The following is a 17680-nucleotide window of genomic DNA, read 5'->3' as shown; positions in this document are numbered from 1 at the left end:
TCCAAGAGGCTTGTAACACACCATTTTTTAACCTTGTGTGCTAACCCAAAAGTACTAATCTGGATAAAGGCGTCAGCTAAATGCCCTAACATGTAAATGTAACTGCTCGATTGATTCTAAAGATAATTACAATAACCATACATGGGTAAATAGTTATGATCGATGTGGCAAGAAGGAAGTGTCTGCATATCCAGAAGCGTGAGTTACATGATGTAACTGACACTGAAATATAAGAAAGATACCTGCACACTAGACCGATGCTCCTTTAGCGGTTTAATCACCAATGTTTACACCAGGCTTGGGTTCAATTCATGAATGAATTCATCAATTCCAATTCAGATGAGGAATTGGAATTTGAAAAAAACTACAGGAAACAGAACTGGCATTGAATTGGAATATCAGGAAGTTGAATTTATTTGAAACAGTGACAGTGAAATTCTGTGAAATTCTATGTTTTTTTGTTTTTCTTGTCACATATCTGAGATTACACCTTGTGTTATATATTATCAATACTGAATATCATAATGTGTTAAAGCAAACTTTCAGATGGTATCTGATGCAGAACATGCAATCGTAATACATACATTATGACTGAATGTATTTGATTCGTGTTTGATTCATAATGTTTAGCGAGTCAAGACAACTCTCTCAAGAGTAATTTCATGGAATTGAATGGAATTCAGTTCTGTTTCCTGTCATTCCAATTCACACTGTGTTTCCTTAGCGCTGGGTGACATTCACATTCCAACTCCAACTCCAACTCCAGGAATTCAACTGGAATTTGCCATGCATTCTCAATTCAGTTCATGAATGGCCCCAAACCTGGTTTACACCTCAAACTAAACTGGTCTTCATCAAGAATACCGGTTGCCAGAGGTGGGATGTAACAAAGTAAAAATACTTCATTAGTGTACTTAAGTAGGATTTTCAAGTATCTGTACTTTACTCAAGTTTTTCTTTCACTGAAGACTTTTTACTTTTACTCACTACATTTCAAAAGAAAAATCTGTACTTTCCACTCAGTACATTTTCAAAACAAACTTGTTACTCTTGGGAAATCATCAACTGATTTTCTAAAAAAAAAAAATTATTTTGCGCATCAGACGGCTTCCATCCCAGAAGCAGCTGATCAAGAGCCCGATGTGATTGACTGCTTGTTCAGCAAAGCGACACCACAAAGGAAGGAAAGGGACAGAGAGAGAAGCAACACGAAGAAGAGAAGCAACAAGAGAGAGAGAATTAACATAGTGAATTCAGCTGCTAGAATTAACGTTAGTGATTTGAGCTGCAGACTCTTTCTCATCTGGGATTCAGAGGAACACTCAACAGAGAACCAGTTTAGAGAACGACTTTTACTTTTATACTTTATGTAAATTTAGGACCATGTACTTTCATACTTTGACTTCAGTAAAGGATTTGAAACGGTATACTTCAACTTCTACCAGAGTATATTTTTAGATGAGTATTTGCACTTTTACTTGAGGAGGGAATTTGTGTACTTCTACCACCTCTGCCGGTTGCTGAAAAAAACACTAAGGAAGCATCAATCCAGTGTGCAGGTATCTGCTGTATGTCAATGCCTCTCCTTGCAAGTGGTCACAAATTATTTGGGGCAGCGGGGCTGAGTGCTTAAACAGACCAGTAAGTCACATTTTCACAACATTGTCACAACTGTCATCTCCATGGTGATGCTCATCAGGTCAGCTGTCCTGATAGGCTCCTAGCTGCTGTCTACAATATGCAAATAAAAGACAAATATCGCTAACAGACTTCATACTGATATTTGAATGGCGTTACAAAGTGAGTTCTGCCTGTCCTCAGTTCCCTGGGCAGCAGGGCAGTGTAGTGAGAGGGAGACAACCCAAACATCCACCCTGCTGAAGTGTCCTGGAGCAAATCACTGATTCCCTACCAGCTCCAGCTCCTCTGTTCTGCAGTTGAGCCTGCCCGCCTCGTGGAGAGGGGTGAGCAACAGTTAGAGTTTCAATAAAGTATGGCAATGTTTGAGATCATGATTGTTTAATTTGACCTTTTACATTGAGATTAGAGGACAGATTGTGGGATCTGCTGTTGCTGGAGATCTCTCTCTCTCTGTCTCTCTCTTTCTCCTCTGAATGATGTACATATATGAAATTTCCTGTATTGGCAGCAGCAGAATGGGCCATGTGGATTAAAAAACTTTGCCTACTGGATCGACATCATTCACTCAACTCCACAGTGCAAAGCAAAACCAGAGCGAGACAAATGAAGCAGAGTTACTGGCTGCAGGAGTGCTGCTCAAAACCCTGGGCCACCTTGACAAGACGTGACACTGACCTCTGACCTCTGACCCCTCTGACTGGAAGGAGGAGATGAGGTCAATCCAGCAGCCTTTAGCACCTGCATTTAGCACCCTTACCGGGTTTGTCTAAAAACTGAATGGTCTTACAAGGTTGTATAAATTGTTAGCAAAATAAACAATAAATTCATCGGGTTATCAGTATAAACTGGTTTCAACTATTATCAAATTAGTTCAAATTAGGATATAATGTTAATTTGGGCAGGATTTGTTCGTACCTGTCTGCTAGTGCCACCTAAAGGTTTGGAGGAGACTTTACTTTAACATGCAGAAGGACATCCAGGCCACTGATGAGTGTGTGATTGCTCTAGACTCAAAGTACTGCACAAACTTAAACATGCGGCATTTCATGCTCGGCTCAGTAGGCCTTCTGTAGCTCATCATTCAGACCGCGAGCAACTAACTCACTGTCCGACAGAACTGGCTGATTGCCAGAAGTAGTACCGATAGTACTGCAGCAATAGATGGGACATATTCCAACACGAGGGCATTGCACTCAAGGGTGATTTTGCCCTAAAGTTTGAGATGCTTGTGGTCTGAATGCATGCTGAGGGTTTGACCTTTCACACTTTCGTTATAATTCTGGCATTCCCACCACACCGGGCCTCACCCATTATGCTTCGTTTCATCATTTGTGTTTGGAAATAGTCCATGCAGTGATATGTATGAGAGCGTTAAGTAAAGATAGCATGACATTTTCCATTGCCAATGACAGACATTGAGTAAAGCGAGTGACTCTCCTCCTCTTCACTGTTCCTGGAGAAGAATGTCTCTGAATACAAGCACTTGTATGAAAAAATAATCCAAGTCATTTAGTGTCAGTCGGTTTGTCAAGTCAGCTCTTCCTAGAGTGCTCATTGGCTGTGGTTGGTGGTTGTATCTGTGTGTGTGTGTGTGTGTCTGTGTTTATATGTGTACCAGTGTTGTGGTTTGCAGTAGCTTGGTGGCAGTTCAACTAAATTCCAATGGATAGTTTTTAGTAGTTTATAACTTTTCTGTTGTTATGAGGCAGAATTAACTATTGCAACTACCAACTATTTTTGAATATAAAAGAAAAGAAGGGAATTGCATTTTTTCATCTTTTTATTTATTTATTTTGCCATGAAAGACCCTTTTATGTCTTTATTCTACATATACATACCATATTAAGTTAATATCCCTTCCACTTTTTTTATTAATGTACTAATCAGTGGTAATTTTTGCAGTCATATGACATACAAGATCATTTTTGAGTAACTCAAACTATTTCAGTTAACAAGATTATGTTTCTCTTTAGGGTGCTGTAGTTTCAAAGTAGCTGCCCCAACACTGGTTTGTACATATATGTGAGTGTGTGTGTGTGTGTGTGTGTGTGTAAGAAGGTTATGTTAGCCGTATCTGTGGCGGCTGACTGAGTGACTCTGCGCTGCCCTTGGCGTGCGGAGCAGCCTGACTGTTTGATCCGTCCTCCACAGTCCGCAGGAGGTCTGGGGGGCCGCCGGCTGACAGGAAGTCCGATCCCTGGGACAGGAAGTTAAAGTGCTCTTCCGCTGGCTCTAGCTTGCACTCACCGATGAAGAGTTCTGTTTCGTCCCAGTTACTGAGGTTACCGTGGGCGTTGCCGCGGGAACCGTCGCTACCGTTGCTACTGCTGCTGTTGCTGAGCGCGGGGGCACGGTTGGTCGTAGGCTGGCTGAGGTTGTGCGCGGAGAGGGATTTCCCCAGACTGCCTCCCCAGTCGGAGGGCCTCCCGTCTGGGCCGGACGAGAGCAGCAGCAGGGGGTTGACCTCCAGGCTCATATGTCTCCTCCAGACCCCCTCATCTTTCAAGCCGGGCTTCCCCCGCAACTGCACCTTTCCCTGGGCAGGGCCTGCTTCACTGTCCCCTTCCTCGTCGTCATCCACACTGGATCCCACAATGACAGAGGGGCCCAGGCTCCCCTCCTCCCCCACCACTCCATCTGACATGGCGTCCAGGACGGGGTCAGTGGGGCATCGGTGGTGGGAGGGGTGCACCATGGGGGGCAGCTGGAGGGTGAAACCTCCAGTTGAAGGAGGCGGGGGCGGCAGATCAGGGAAATGTGCTCTTTTGGAGGTGTTATTCGGGGTGACCAGGGTTGGGTAGGGGCTGTCGGGGGGCAGCAGCGGCGAAGGGGTGAGGGAGGCTGTGGACGGGGGGTAGGAGGGGGGCGCGGAGTCCGGGGGGAGGTCATCCTCGGCGGGAGCCAGGATGAGCCGCAGGCCCCTGGGGAGGTTGGCGCTGAGGGACCGGGGAACCCCATCACCGTTGTCTCCTCCGCCCCCGATCAGATCGCCTCCCTGGGGGGAGAGATCCCTGCCGATGATGGAGCTCTGGTAGTCCGAGTTGTGGTGCTGGTGGTTGTCCAGCTCAAACAGGGGCAGGGAGGACAGGGTGAGTGCCGACGGGCCTTTCTGTAGGACTTGGCGGTAAACCTCCAGCAAAGAGTCCAACTTTGACTCTATGGAGGTTACCTAGGAAGGAGAGAAGAGGAGGAGAGAGTGACCACAAGGGGGGGAAGGGGGCAGACAGAGAATGAAAGAGAGAAAGCGAGAGGCAGAAGCTTAAAGGGGCATTAAGCAATTTAAGGCTTTTATCGACCTCCATCTCTCTCCAACGAAATGCAAAAACATTGACAGATCTCTGTGGGGTGTTCCAACACAGAGTATGGGCCAGAGAGTGAGGTTTTCAAAGCCAGAAATGTGAGCACCTGGCAAAGTAATTATTGAGTCCAGTGAGTCATTGGTATTGATCAACATCCCTATCAACCCTCCGCAGATATAATATAGTCATTTTGTGCTATGGGACAGTAAAAATCTTGCGAGATGCACCTTTAAACTCTTGAGCAAGCTGCCTGTCTCTTCAAATTGTTTGTGATGCCGTTAGCAGCAGAGAGAGACGTAAACTGTGAGTGTATTCATGAAATTGGTGACCAATGCATCTCTATTAATATAAGCTTTACAGTATTATACACACAATAATCCACTGTTCAACGAAATTCCTCATCCTGTTTCAAGAAGAATGCAATCATCTCCTGCTCATCACTGACTGAAAATTAGGGGACTGGTAGGTTTTCCACACACTTGATCACACATACACCAACTTCGTTTCAATAATTTATATTTTTTTTAGATTTTTCATAATGCACACAAAATCGTTGTTCCCCAAATACCCTCCACATGTTTTACTTGTATTATGAAAAATTTAAAAAGATAAATCATTTAAATAAGCCGATCGAAGCATGATTCATTGTGTGGCATACCTACAGTTTTTATAGACAATATTGCCCTGCATTTTGCTGGCATCTCTAAGAGCTACAGCTATGCACAGTCCACTATACACACTCTGACTGGTAAATGCATATCGGTGATACTATAATCTAACATATGCTTTTGGATCCATGTAGTGTAACAGACAAATGCATATTAAGATTAGAGAGAACAGGATACTCTCTCTTGCTTTCTTTCTCTCTTTCCCCCTCTCTCGCTCCGTCTTTCTCTTCCTCTCTCTGTCACTTTCTCTCTCTCAAATGCACACACACACACACACACACACACACACACACACACACACACACGCTATCAAGCACGCTATTACTCACCTGTCTCTCCACCTTACACACTCGTCCCAGCATGCTCATGTCCTCCAGGGAGTCTCCGTCAGAGTGGAGTTTGTCCCTCATCTTCTTATCCACGGAGATCTGGCCTTTTCCCAGGATCTGGTCCACCCTGAGACACATACATACACAAACACACAAACACACACACAAACCAGAGTTAATAAATTAGAGTACAATTATGTTGTATTTCGACCAGGCACCCAAGCTTCGTCTCAGGCAACAGACCTAAAGCTACAGGAAGCATGTCAGCGTTAGGGTTAGTCAAACACACAACACAAACAGTTTTATCAGTGCTGTTAGATGAAAACATTGTATCTCCAAAAACATAAACTTTTCAGGAATTTCAGGAAAAGATATTATTTTCAGAGTGATGGCCATGCATTCTGAATTTTGAATGGGTTTCATAGGCACTAGGATTATGAAGCTTACTTAACATGTAAAGGGCCTTATATGTGAAAACCTTTAAGTGAAAAGAAATAAAACTATACTGAAATTGGAGTTCCAAAGTTTTTCACATGGCAGCAGCGATATGCAAAACACAGTACAGTCCCACTGTGGTACTGTAACTCCACTACAGGTTCCCTCCTAACGATGGAGTGTTACAATATCGGATGAATCACACACACAAACCAGCAGTCGTTGTCGTTACACTTGTCATTTCATTGCAAATTGAATCATCCAACTCCGACCCAAAAAAGTCACGTGTGAAAACCCACGTGTGAATTCAAAGCACATGCTTTTTGGACTTATGTCAAAAAGCATGTGTCCAAATAATAATATTCATAAAATTCTCCAACCTCGTAGGCTGATGAAACCATTATTCATCAGCTCAAGAGATGGGAGAATTTTCTCAACCCATAGAGGAGCATGGAACTGAAGTGAAAACATGAGAATCACCAAAATTGGAGTTACAAGGTTTCTACACAACGGCAATATGTGCAAGATGTGCAAATGTGCATCGCTGGCTATTTATTATTATTTATTAAATTGCACATATGAGCAATGTAAAGAGATGGAGAGGGTGGAGGGAGAGAGAGAGGAAGAGCAAGAAAACAGATTTTAAAGCCAGTAGTCCTTTAAAGTCTTAATGATCAAATCTCAAAATTGCATTGAAATGACAAGTGTAACTGTAGTCAGCAATGTCAGAAGTCTCTCTGCTTTGACCAGAGCTTCCGATTGTTAGAGCATGGATCAATTCTCACAAATCCTTTCACACTGTAACATACTTCAATTACTGACTATAAATCCCCAACATGCAAGAAAACTCTAGGAGAGGCCGTATATAACACCATATTCTGTTTTTTCTACCACATACTACATGGACTAATGTTTCCAAAGGTTGGGAAACATTTCCAAGCACCCACTACTGCACACCAGTTAGATCTGTTATGAATAAACCAGACACTGCCCCTATCTGGTGAAGGGACGCAGGACAAAGGAGGGAATTATGGATGGGGCCCAATGTGCCGGTGTTGGTGATGTGTGTATCCATGCATGTGAATATTACTATATGTGTTTTTGTGTTTTTGTAGGCTACACCAGACCTGGTTCAATTAAAAGTTACAAATAATTCTTATGATTTGTTGAACTGGCATACAGTACAAAATGAGTGGAGTGAAACACATCAGGATAAAGTTTTTGAGAAAAGTGCACTAAACTGACTTTCAAAGCACATTTTTGTGATTGTCTTGTACTGTCCAATGTGCAGAGCTGGAGAGTTTTCTTAAGTACAATTTTGAGGTAATTTCACTTTACTTGAGTATTTCCATTTTGTGAGACTTTGCAGAATAAGGTTTTACATGAAAAAAATACGATAAGCTCATAAAATCTGTTGCATTGTTAAGAGTTTAAACTCCCCAACAGTATATGGAGCAGTTAGACCGACAACATTAAAATACTTCTTACAGGTTAATGCTTCAAAAATTTAACACTCTGACAGAATGAGGACTTTTAAGTAAAGGATTTGAGTACTTTTCCCACCACTGCAAATGTGGCAAACTCCACCCATCTGGAAGTCTGAGCAGGTGAAGACAAACGCCAAGAATTATTTGCATGCATGTCTGTTTGTGTGTGTTGTGTTGTGTTGTGTTTGCATGGAGGTAAGGTCTGTCTGACACTTTTAGGGACCCCAGGGAGACCCCGGTAGTCACCTCAGGGGGCAGATAATACAGCTAACAGGATTATAAATACTGTAAAACTGAAACAAAGTGAAATAACAGTAACCCCGGGCCAGAGAGCTTCCTCCTGTTGTGGCTGTAATAATAGTGCAGGGCGGGAGAGGACAAGTTCCTGGGTCGGCTGCTCAGGCTGGGCCCAGAGCCGGCTGCACTGTTCAGTCTGGAGGCAGGAGAAACACTGCGTCAGATACAACACACACACGCACACACACACACAGAAGTTTGGAACATAGACAATGGCGTATAGATACACACAGAGAGGCAGGGTAAGTGGGAAAAGCAGGCTAGAATGGCCAATCTGGGTTTTTTTTTAAGGCCAATATAGCCGATATTTTGAGCTGATATTCTATTTTTTTGCCATGCCAAGTATTCATTGTGTATTGTTGTCAGGGTGGAAAGGCCTCTGAATCAGCTTTTAGACCATCATGGGACACTAAAACTCTCCTCTGAATCCCAGATTAATGAAATTCTTTTAGTGTTAGCAGCTTTTAACACACCTATTCAGTGGAAAACTCTGGGATACATTGCTGCCTTTAAATAAAGAATTAATTTACTAAAACATAATTGAACATGCTTATCCAACCATATCCAAACCATGTTTTTTATCCTGTCGGTAAATAAAACCTTATCATCTATTTTGTTCTTTTGTTAGCCTGTCGTGATGTTAGCCATATTAAAATGTACGTTTGGCTGTCGCTGTTGTCAGCAGAAGATAAAACGGCAAAACTAAATACCTTTATAATGGTAACAGATATAAAGGGAGTGATAGCAGTGTTAGTGGGTTAGCTGTGTGTATCTACTCTACAGCCTTTCCAAAAAACAAACAAATAATAAAACACTCCATACACTCACTCAAATACAGAAAACAAGTTCTATGTTACTCCCCAGCAGTCCCACTGACAACACACTACATCACCCACAGCACCACAATGGCAACAGCAGACAGTAGAGAGCAAATAAATCACATTCAATACAAAAACATCCAACCACACTCATTCCCAAGTAAGGTTAGGAATAGGAAAAAAAAGTAACTTTCTCTTAAAAAGTAAGGATTCATTAATTGTAAAAGTCCCAATCCATAACTGCAGTATGGCGCCCTCTGCTGACACAGTGTCTCCCCATTACCAGCTTTGTTTAAGTCTTAGTTTAAGTGATTTAAGACTTTTTTTCATGCTCAAATTGATTTGGCAAAGCTTTAAATACAAGAACTAACAATGTGTGACAGGCTCAATATGTGATCTGAGCCCATAAAAGCTAATGTTCATTGAAGTAAAACAGCTGTATTTTGAATTACAACGGGTTATAAAAGCTGATGAAAGCTTATTTTCTATGTACAGTGTGAATATACTACACTGACTTAATGACGTCAAATAAATTCTGGATTGGGGCTTCAAAAATAACACAAAGACTACAGTTACAGTTCATGCAGCTATATCCTCATCAAAATAACACTGAGAGACTCTTGTGTTTCTACAGTCACCTATGTTAGCTGAGGTCTTTACAGAGCCCAAGTCAGGAATATCACAGTCTCCAGTGACAAAAATAGGTAAAATTCTAGTAGTAGTATTATATTACTAGTTTGCATATGTCAAGATTAATCATATAAAATGTCAGAAGACTGTATTAAACTACCATTTCCACAACGAAACAGTGCAAACTCACAGTCTACACTGTTATCCATTAGATTCAGGTAGTTGGATAGTTTGGATGGTAGGAAAAATAATAATACTACTTGCAAATGCTTGTTTCTTATATCCTAATGGTAACCGGTGCAGTAAAGTGAACCAAGAACCTTCTTTATCCAGTAAATATACTATAAACTTCCCAACAATTCAGATGTTCAAATTTCCCTCCTAAAATTATGTACGGTACATAATCCAAATTTTGAGCGTCTTGAGGACCTCCAGACTGGGGTTGAAGCATGTTTGTATGAATTAATCAACTACAGCCAGACCTGGGTCAAATGCTACTTGTATAAATAATTTTTAATGTTTAATTTTTATCCTGCTCAGAGTAGAGATAGATGTTTGTTTCCTGGCAGAGATTTCAGACAGTCACAGGAAAGTATTAGTCAATTTGATATATTTTTCTGTGACTGACAACTTGCCTTGAATGGACCTAATGTGATAAACTCCACCCATCTGGTACTCCAACCAAGACAAAAAAAACAAACATTAAAAATGATTTGCAAGTACTGTTTGTGCGTTCACATGCTGGTGGGAAAGTCCGAAAAACAGCGTTGCATCCATGTGCTATTTTGACGAAAAAAAAAAAAAAACCCTGGAAGACAAACAATAAACAAACATGGAGGTCCTGAATGTGGTTTTGGCTGCTTCTTGCTTTTAAAAAGCACTTGCTACAATGATACCAGTTTATTCACAAGAACAAGGAGGAGAGAAAGCCTATCAGGTATGTGAAGAAGTAGATTTTAATAGCTGACTGACACTAAACTTGATTTTTATGTAATCATTGTGTCATGAATCGGAAACTTAGTTAGCAAAATTTTCTGCTACTTCCTGACTTCATCCTCCGACACTGATTGGTGTTCATGTGAAATTTCCAAGTATCCAAATATCTTTTCAATACGATAGCATGTGAACGCAAGATGTTTGACCCAGGTGTGACGACATTATGGGGGGTACGTTAGGTAGTGTTAGTGGGGGAGGAGCAGGCGGGCGGAGCAGGACGGGGCTGGCCTGACCCGGTGCAGAGTGTTTTCTCCGGGCCTGGCTGTAATATAAATGCAGGGAGGGGGAGGAAAAGGTCTTGACGCGGCTGCTGAAGGGCCTCTGGGGGGGGCCCACTATGGTGTCCAGTCTGGGAGAGAGAGGACACACACACACACACTGGTGAGAGAGACACATACATACAAACACACACACACACACACACACACACACACACACACACCCTATACACAGTGACATGTACAGTAATACCAGTACGTTTGGCAGTGAGATCAAGCTAAAAGTGGGTCCATGTAAAGGTTATGTAAAGGGGTATTAAAGTAACACTGAAATAAAAAATGACATTTTCTTTTTAGCTCGTTCAAACTATTATACTATACACCTGTTTGACAATTTATGCTAAAATATGATTAAAAAAGAGTATTTTCTTGTATTTTTCTATCAAAATCTCATTAGTTTTACGTTCTGAAAAACAGAAAAAACTTTAGAGGTGACATCATCGTGTACCAGGAGGCGATACATAAAAATTCCAGCCAATAAAATCATCACAGATTTTTCCCGCCCCTCCGCTCCTCCCATCCAATCAAACTGCCTTTCCCTCCCTAACTGATCTCCCATTGGTTTACACCTTTGAATGATCCCTCCCTGTGTGTTATGCCCCGCCTCCATCATCCTGTTTCAACAGGAAATACATCACATTAAGGAAGCAAGATGCTCTCAAAATGGGGTTTCATTGTGACTTTAAGTGATCTATAACCTCTATAGGACCAGTAGGAATTACAACAACATCAGCATTAGTTATCTCCACCTTCACAAGTCCGTGGAGCAGCTTTAATTAATTTAATAATATTTTATTTAACCTTTATTCATCCAGGAAGTCCCTTTGACATACATCAACACACATCAGTAAAAATACAATAAACATCACATGAAGGGAAAGTTCAACGGCAGACCTGCAGGACCAGACCAAATCTCTTTCATGATCATTTTAAACACACCAAGACAGACAAGCGCTTTCAGATTTTGTAATGTAGGATTGTAATGTGTGTGTGTGTGTGTGTGTGTGTGTGTGTGTGTCCTGACCTAGTCTGAAGGCTCTTGATGCGACAGAGCATGTCCAGGTGTCCGGCGGAGTACTGCTCTATGACGTCCTTCACATCGTACGGACGCAGCGTCTCCTTAAACTTCTTCTTGGCCACGTGGAACTTCATGATCCTAGACACACACACACACACACACACACACACACGAGAGAGAGAGAGAGAGAGAGAGAGAGAGAGAGAGAGAGAGAGAGAAGGAGAGAGAGAGAGAGAGAGAGAGAGAGAGAGAGATACTGAAGTTCAGGTAAATTCATAAACACACTTAATTAAGAGAGATATTGCATTATAATTAAAGGCATTTTCTTCGCTTCTCTACTGTTTCATTTTGCTTCTGATTTTAAATGACGGGTAATGATGTAATTACAACAAACAACCACAAGATGGAAGCAACAACCTTGGGAAACCGATGGGAGGTTACTGGTTGAAAGTTTCACTTGATCCTTTTTTTTTTCTTTTGGAGTGAAATAAAGAAAACATTATTCAAATATCAGATATTTGAAGGAGTATCTCATGGGAAACCAAAGTGCACATATTATCTCGTCAAATCAATAAGAAACGAAACTGGAGTGAAATCGCCTATCCACCGCTGGGTGAATAATATTGATCCAGGTAAGAGGATCTATGCACTTGGTTCATTCAGGCTCCCTAATGGCTCCTGCCTTGCTCCAGTTGCCTGTTTCCCTCACTGTCTGGATGGAAACAACAGTGACAGATGAGCCTCTGTAATAACAGTCCTGATGGGGGGGGGGGGCAGTCGAATCCTCAACCCGACACCCTGGGAAAAGACCGGGGGCGGCTCTGGGCTCCGGCTGCCCGCCGAGGAGGCCTGCTGGGTGGGCAGGCCGGCAGGGGCTGGTGGGGTGTGTGTGTGTGTGTGTGTGTGTGTGTGTGTGTGTGTGTGTGTGTGTATGTGTGTGTGTGTGTGTGTGTGGGTTCTCTGGATAAAGAGCGGCAGGAGCTGGAAAGGGGGGTCAGAGGGGTTAGATAGGCAGGCAGAGGCATCAATTCATGAAACCCAAACGTTTGGCAAAATCCTTGCATCTCATATCATTTGCCACTACTTCCAAACCCGCAAATATGACCAAATTTCTGAGAACATGACCGATGACTGACAAGATATTATTCTTTGGTCAATATGATAAATTATTAGATGTAGACAGAGGAGGAAAGTAACAGTTACTCAAGTTAAGTTGTGAGAAAAGTCCTAAACTGGCTTTCAGTACACTTCAATATACTTACTTTTCACTTTCAAAACACATTTCTGTGATAGTCTAAGCTCTCTAACACCGATTGTTCTGTCCAATGTGCAGAGCTGGAAAGTATCTAAGTACATTTACTCAAGTACAACTTTGAGGTACTGGCACTTTACTGGAGTCTTTCTATTTTGTGAGACTTTCTACTTTTCCTCCACTACATTTCAGAGGGGAATCTTGTACTTTTTCCTCCACTACATTTATCTGTCAGCTGGAGTTACTAGTTACTTTGCAGAATAAGGTTTTACATGCAAAACATATGATAAGCTCATAAAATATGTTGCATTGTTAGAGTTTAAACTCCCCAACAGTATATGGAGCAGTTAGACCGACAACATTAAAAATACTTTCTGACAGGTTAATACTTCAATAATTTAACACTCTGAAAGAAGGAGGACTTTTACTTTTGATACTTAAATACCTTTTACTGCTAATATTTTCAATTAAGTACATTTTTGAATGCAGAACATTTACTTCTAATCTAGTATTTTTCCATTATGTTATTGCTACTTTTACTAGGTTTTAAGTACTTATTCTACCACTGGACGTAGGCCACCAAACTATCATCTTAAAGGAAACATCGGTCCTGAATGTTCCGCTGATGTGGTTTGTTTTAGATTTGGCTTCCAAGTAGATTCCTCTGCCAATCTGTGTGTGATCTTTGCTCTTTGTTATAACGATAAAAACTGCTAAATCAAATTTGGACAAATCTGGAAGCACCACAAACTCGTCATACCCAGCTGACATCCACATAGGCGGGGTGAGGCAAGAGCCAGGCAGAGGTTATCTTTAGATTAAATTAGATTAGAGGAAATGTTAATGATCCCTGTAGGGAAACTGGATCGATGGAGCAACGTAGAGTCAGATATAGGTAAGAATAGAACAAAATAGAGAATATAAGATAATGCTGTAACATATTGAGGATAATTTAAGATATGAATAAAGATACATCGTCTTTGTTGACAGATTTACAGGTGAGCGGATGTGCAATTGTGCATCACTAGCTATTCACATGAAGTATACACTTGTACAGATGGAAAAAACATATTTACAGAAGATGTATTGCAGTCCATATGGTTCCCTCTGTTGAAACACTGTTATCCCACTACTGGCTTTGTTTACATAGTGATTTACTGGACTGGGAAATTTGGGGGTAAGAAAATGCATATATTTGTAATTATACTCAAAATTTACATTATTGGCTAGAATTCCATATTGTATCTGTAAGAAAATGGAGACAGGTACGTTAACAGAGGCAGAAGAAGAAGAAGGGAAGACATTTACAGTACTGAAAGAATAAAGAGAGAGAGAATGAGAGAAAAAGAGAGTACGTTGTGAAAGGAAGACAGGAGAAAAGAGGTTCAGATAATAACATGTGGAATGGAAAGAAGAGAGAGAAAGACAGAGAGTGAAATGAAACGAATAGAGAAAGAATGAGACACTGACACTGGAGTGACACTGCGAATACTGATGACCTTAGCTTGTAATTTCATTACATTTGCATTAAATTTCAAAACTTTTCTTTTTGAGGAAACCAGCCAGTGGGGTCGGATGATTTCTCTACTTTCAATGCAGTTGAACATATATTGAAAGTGAAAAAGTTGCCGCAAAAGTCTTGAAACTAGGGTCAGACCAGTGGATTTCCTCAAAACAGTCTGTAAACCTGCAATGGCATCTTATTTTTCTACTTTACATATATCTGTTTAATTGTCCACTGATGTTTCTTGAAAATTAACTTTTTAAAAGGCAGTAATGTATCCCAGAGTTTCCTCTACTACTGAATAGATGCGGAGGGCCTCCCTGCCTTAAGGAGCTGCTGACACTAACAGACTTTCATTAGTCTGGGTTTCAGTGGAGAGTTTTAGTGTCACATGTTGGTCTAAATGCTGTTTTAAAGACTTTTCCACCGTGCCAAGAATAAAATTCCAGGGAAAACACAGAATCTTTGTCATTTTCTGGCATGAAACATGAATATGAATTACAGTATCGTTATCAGCCTTCAAAAAACATATCGATCAAACCTTAGTTGAAACAAGTGGAAGTGCGCTGATTAAGGAAATGTATCTCACCCAGTTGGTAGATTTTTTAATGAAAAAAATGTGTTAAAAGCTTGATTAAACCACCAGTGAAAATGGACATTTTTGTAACGAAAGACATGAAGAGGATGAGGAGAAAGAGAGTGAGAAAGAGTCAGTGGGCGCCAGTTGAATAAACATTCACTCACAGGGTGCCGGTGCCAGTGTAAGAGAGAGGGGTCTGCTGACACACACACACACACACACACACACACCAAACCCCTTGCTGGGATTGCTAGAAGCCCTCAGGCTTGCATACGAACCCTCGCAGCAGTTGGCCATATAGATAAAGAGAGTGAGATGGAGAAAAATAGAGGAGAAAAAAAGGGAGAAATAAATAACGAGCAGTGCTTGAGGGAGTGAAAACACACTCACACACATCATGTGAGCCCTATTACTGAGACACTGAGAACACCAGCTGTGTGTGAATATAGTGTGTGTGTGTGTGTGTGTGTGTGTGTGTGTCCAGGCTGGAATAACATGTACGCTGGACGGGGGAAAAGACAGAGGAGCTGAATCTGTTTCACCATCCCGGAGCCTTTAGCACTGTGAGGGTAGAATGTCATGAAGTTGAACATTGATGCACCTAAAAAAACACATTTCAACCTCTATTAAACGTAATTTGTGATAAGCTGCAACCTATTTGGCTGTATGAAAATACAAAAGCCTAATACAGTTTATTGGCTCCTTAAAGGAATAGTTCACCCAAAAATGAAAATCCTGTCATCATCTCCTCCCCCTCATGCCAAATGAAACACAGGTGAAATTTGTTAGTCCATATAACACACAGGGAGGCTGCAGCACAACTTGGTAGCAGCCTTCTCCAAAACAACTGAAGTCAATGGGGACCTGTTCTTTAGAGCTCCAAAACAAAAACAGCCAAACAATCACACTGTGAATAGAAAGACCTAGACACCATTATTTGCTGCAAATCAATCAGCTGTAGTTCAGATTTGCACTAAATGATGGTGTAAATATACTGTAGGTCTTTTTGGAACTCTGAAGAACTGGTCCCCACTGACTTCAGTTGTTTTGGAGAAGGCTGCTATGGAGTTGTGCTGCAGCCTCCCTGTGTGTTATATGGACAAACTTCACCTGTGTTTCAACTGGCATGAGGGGGGGGAGATGATGACAGAATTTTCATTTTTGGGTGAACTATTCCTTTAACTCCCAGTGCATAATTGTTTGCTCTTAAAGGATAATACCAGTGCAATCTTAGTTATTTTTGGCCAGTTAATGCTCATGAAAAGTCTGAACTCACTGATGTATTTGCCACAGTCAGAAGCTACTACTGTCTGTTCTGCTGCAGGTTTTCTCAACCTGCCAGAAGTCAAAGGCTCCCATTGTTTTGCTGCATGCATTAAAACCAGCTCAGAGACCAACTGCTGTCTTGACTAATGTAATACATCATGTTGAAAAGCATGTGTATTGCAGCTTTTCCTAACATTATTTAGTTACACAGCTAATTATCAAGTTTAATGGGTTTAATTGTTAGGTACCTCTGGTGGCAGTGAAGAGGCAAGGCGAAACTTAAAGGATAAGTTTGGTGATTTTGGACCTATGTATAATTTGTCTCTTATACAGCTGTAGTACATGGATCCCATGGAGAATATTGACTCTTGAGTCAGCTGTTGGTTGAAACATCCCTAGCCTCCAGCAATGGCAGTTTTCTATGCCATTTGGAATTGAATGGGAGTGAATAATCTTGAGAGATTTGGCAAAATTTAAGAAAACAGATCTTTAATCGTGGTGCACGCATGTAAAAACTGTCACAGTTACCATTAAAGGGATGGAAACTATAAAAAATGAGCAAAAAAAAAAATAAAAGTCTCAGCTAAGGCGTCCTGGGGCTGGATTCACCAATGTGTTCTTAAGATAGATCTTAAGAAATGACATAAGAGGAAATTTTAGGAAATTCTTAGGAAGGCTCTTAAGTGCAATTCCTCAATATTATCTTAGTAACAGTCTAATTTCTTACGGATTTCTTTAATTTTCCTACTTACGAACTTCACAAAATAGGGCCTGAATTAATTCTGGTTAATAAACTTTAGGCTTACTACCATTGAGGCTAGGAGACAAGGCTAGGAGGCAACCCAAAGTGCTTCCATCTACAAAACAATTGGGGAAAAACCTATTTAGGGCAACTAGAGCAAAGATTTAAACATTGGTTGCTGTTGGTAACTGTAAAATTTGCTAGCTTATTTTCAACAGACATGAGACAGAGGCCTACCTGGCCCTACACCAAATAAAGCTTTACAATATATGTTCATTTTAATGTTAGGTGTAGGGGAACCTATGAAGACTTTGAACTATAACCTACTTGTCTAAAATGTGTTTAAATATATGATATTAGAGGCTTACCTTTTCACTGTAGGAGTTTTAAGACAGGTGAAGGGCTGTCTTAAAGTTAAGGAAAAAATCAAGAACAAATTT

General features: G+C 41.1%; 1 protein-coding gene across 1 annotated transcript in view; it reads right to left on the bottom strand.

Moving 5' to 3' along the window:
* Positions 1-3700: 3700 nt before the first annotated feature.
* The window catches only part of kcnq5a (potassium voltage-gated channel, KQT-like subfamily, member 5a), a 127520-nt gene continuing 113540 nt past the window's right edge, over positions 3701-17680 (bottom strand). The window contains exons 11-15 of the mRNA XM_071529615.1: positions 11903-12034; positions 10815-10949; positions 8179-8283; positions 5938-6064; positions 3701-4810 (exon numbers count right to left, since the gene is read on the bottom strand). Of these exons, the coding sequence (XP_071385716.1) occupies positions 3701-4810; positions 5938-6064; positions 8179-8283; positions 10815-10949; positions 11903-12034 (1609 nt within the window). The remainder of the gene's footprint in view (positions 4811-5937; positions 6065-8178; positions 8284-10814; positions 10950-11902; positions 12035-17680) is intronic.

This window comes from Centroberyx affinis, unplaced genomic scaffold (genome assembly GCF_046629955.1).
Source record: "Centroberyx affinis isolate AG114_WGS23_722 - 3 ecotype Tasmania unplaced genomic scaffold, CSIRO-AGI_Caff_v1 ptg001814l_1, whole genome shotgun sequence".
NCBI lineage: Eukaryota > Metazoa > Chordata > Actinopteri > Beryciformes > Berycidae > Centroberyx > Centroberyx affinis.
The sequence above is the reverse complement of the archived record's forward strand: the minus strand, read 5'-3'. Positions and strand labels throughout refer to the sequence as shown.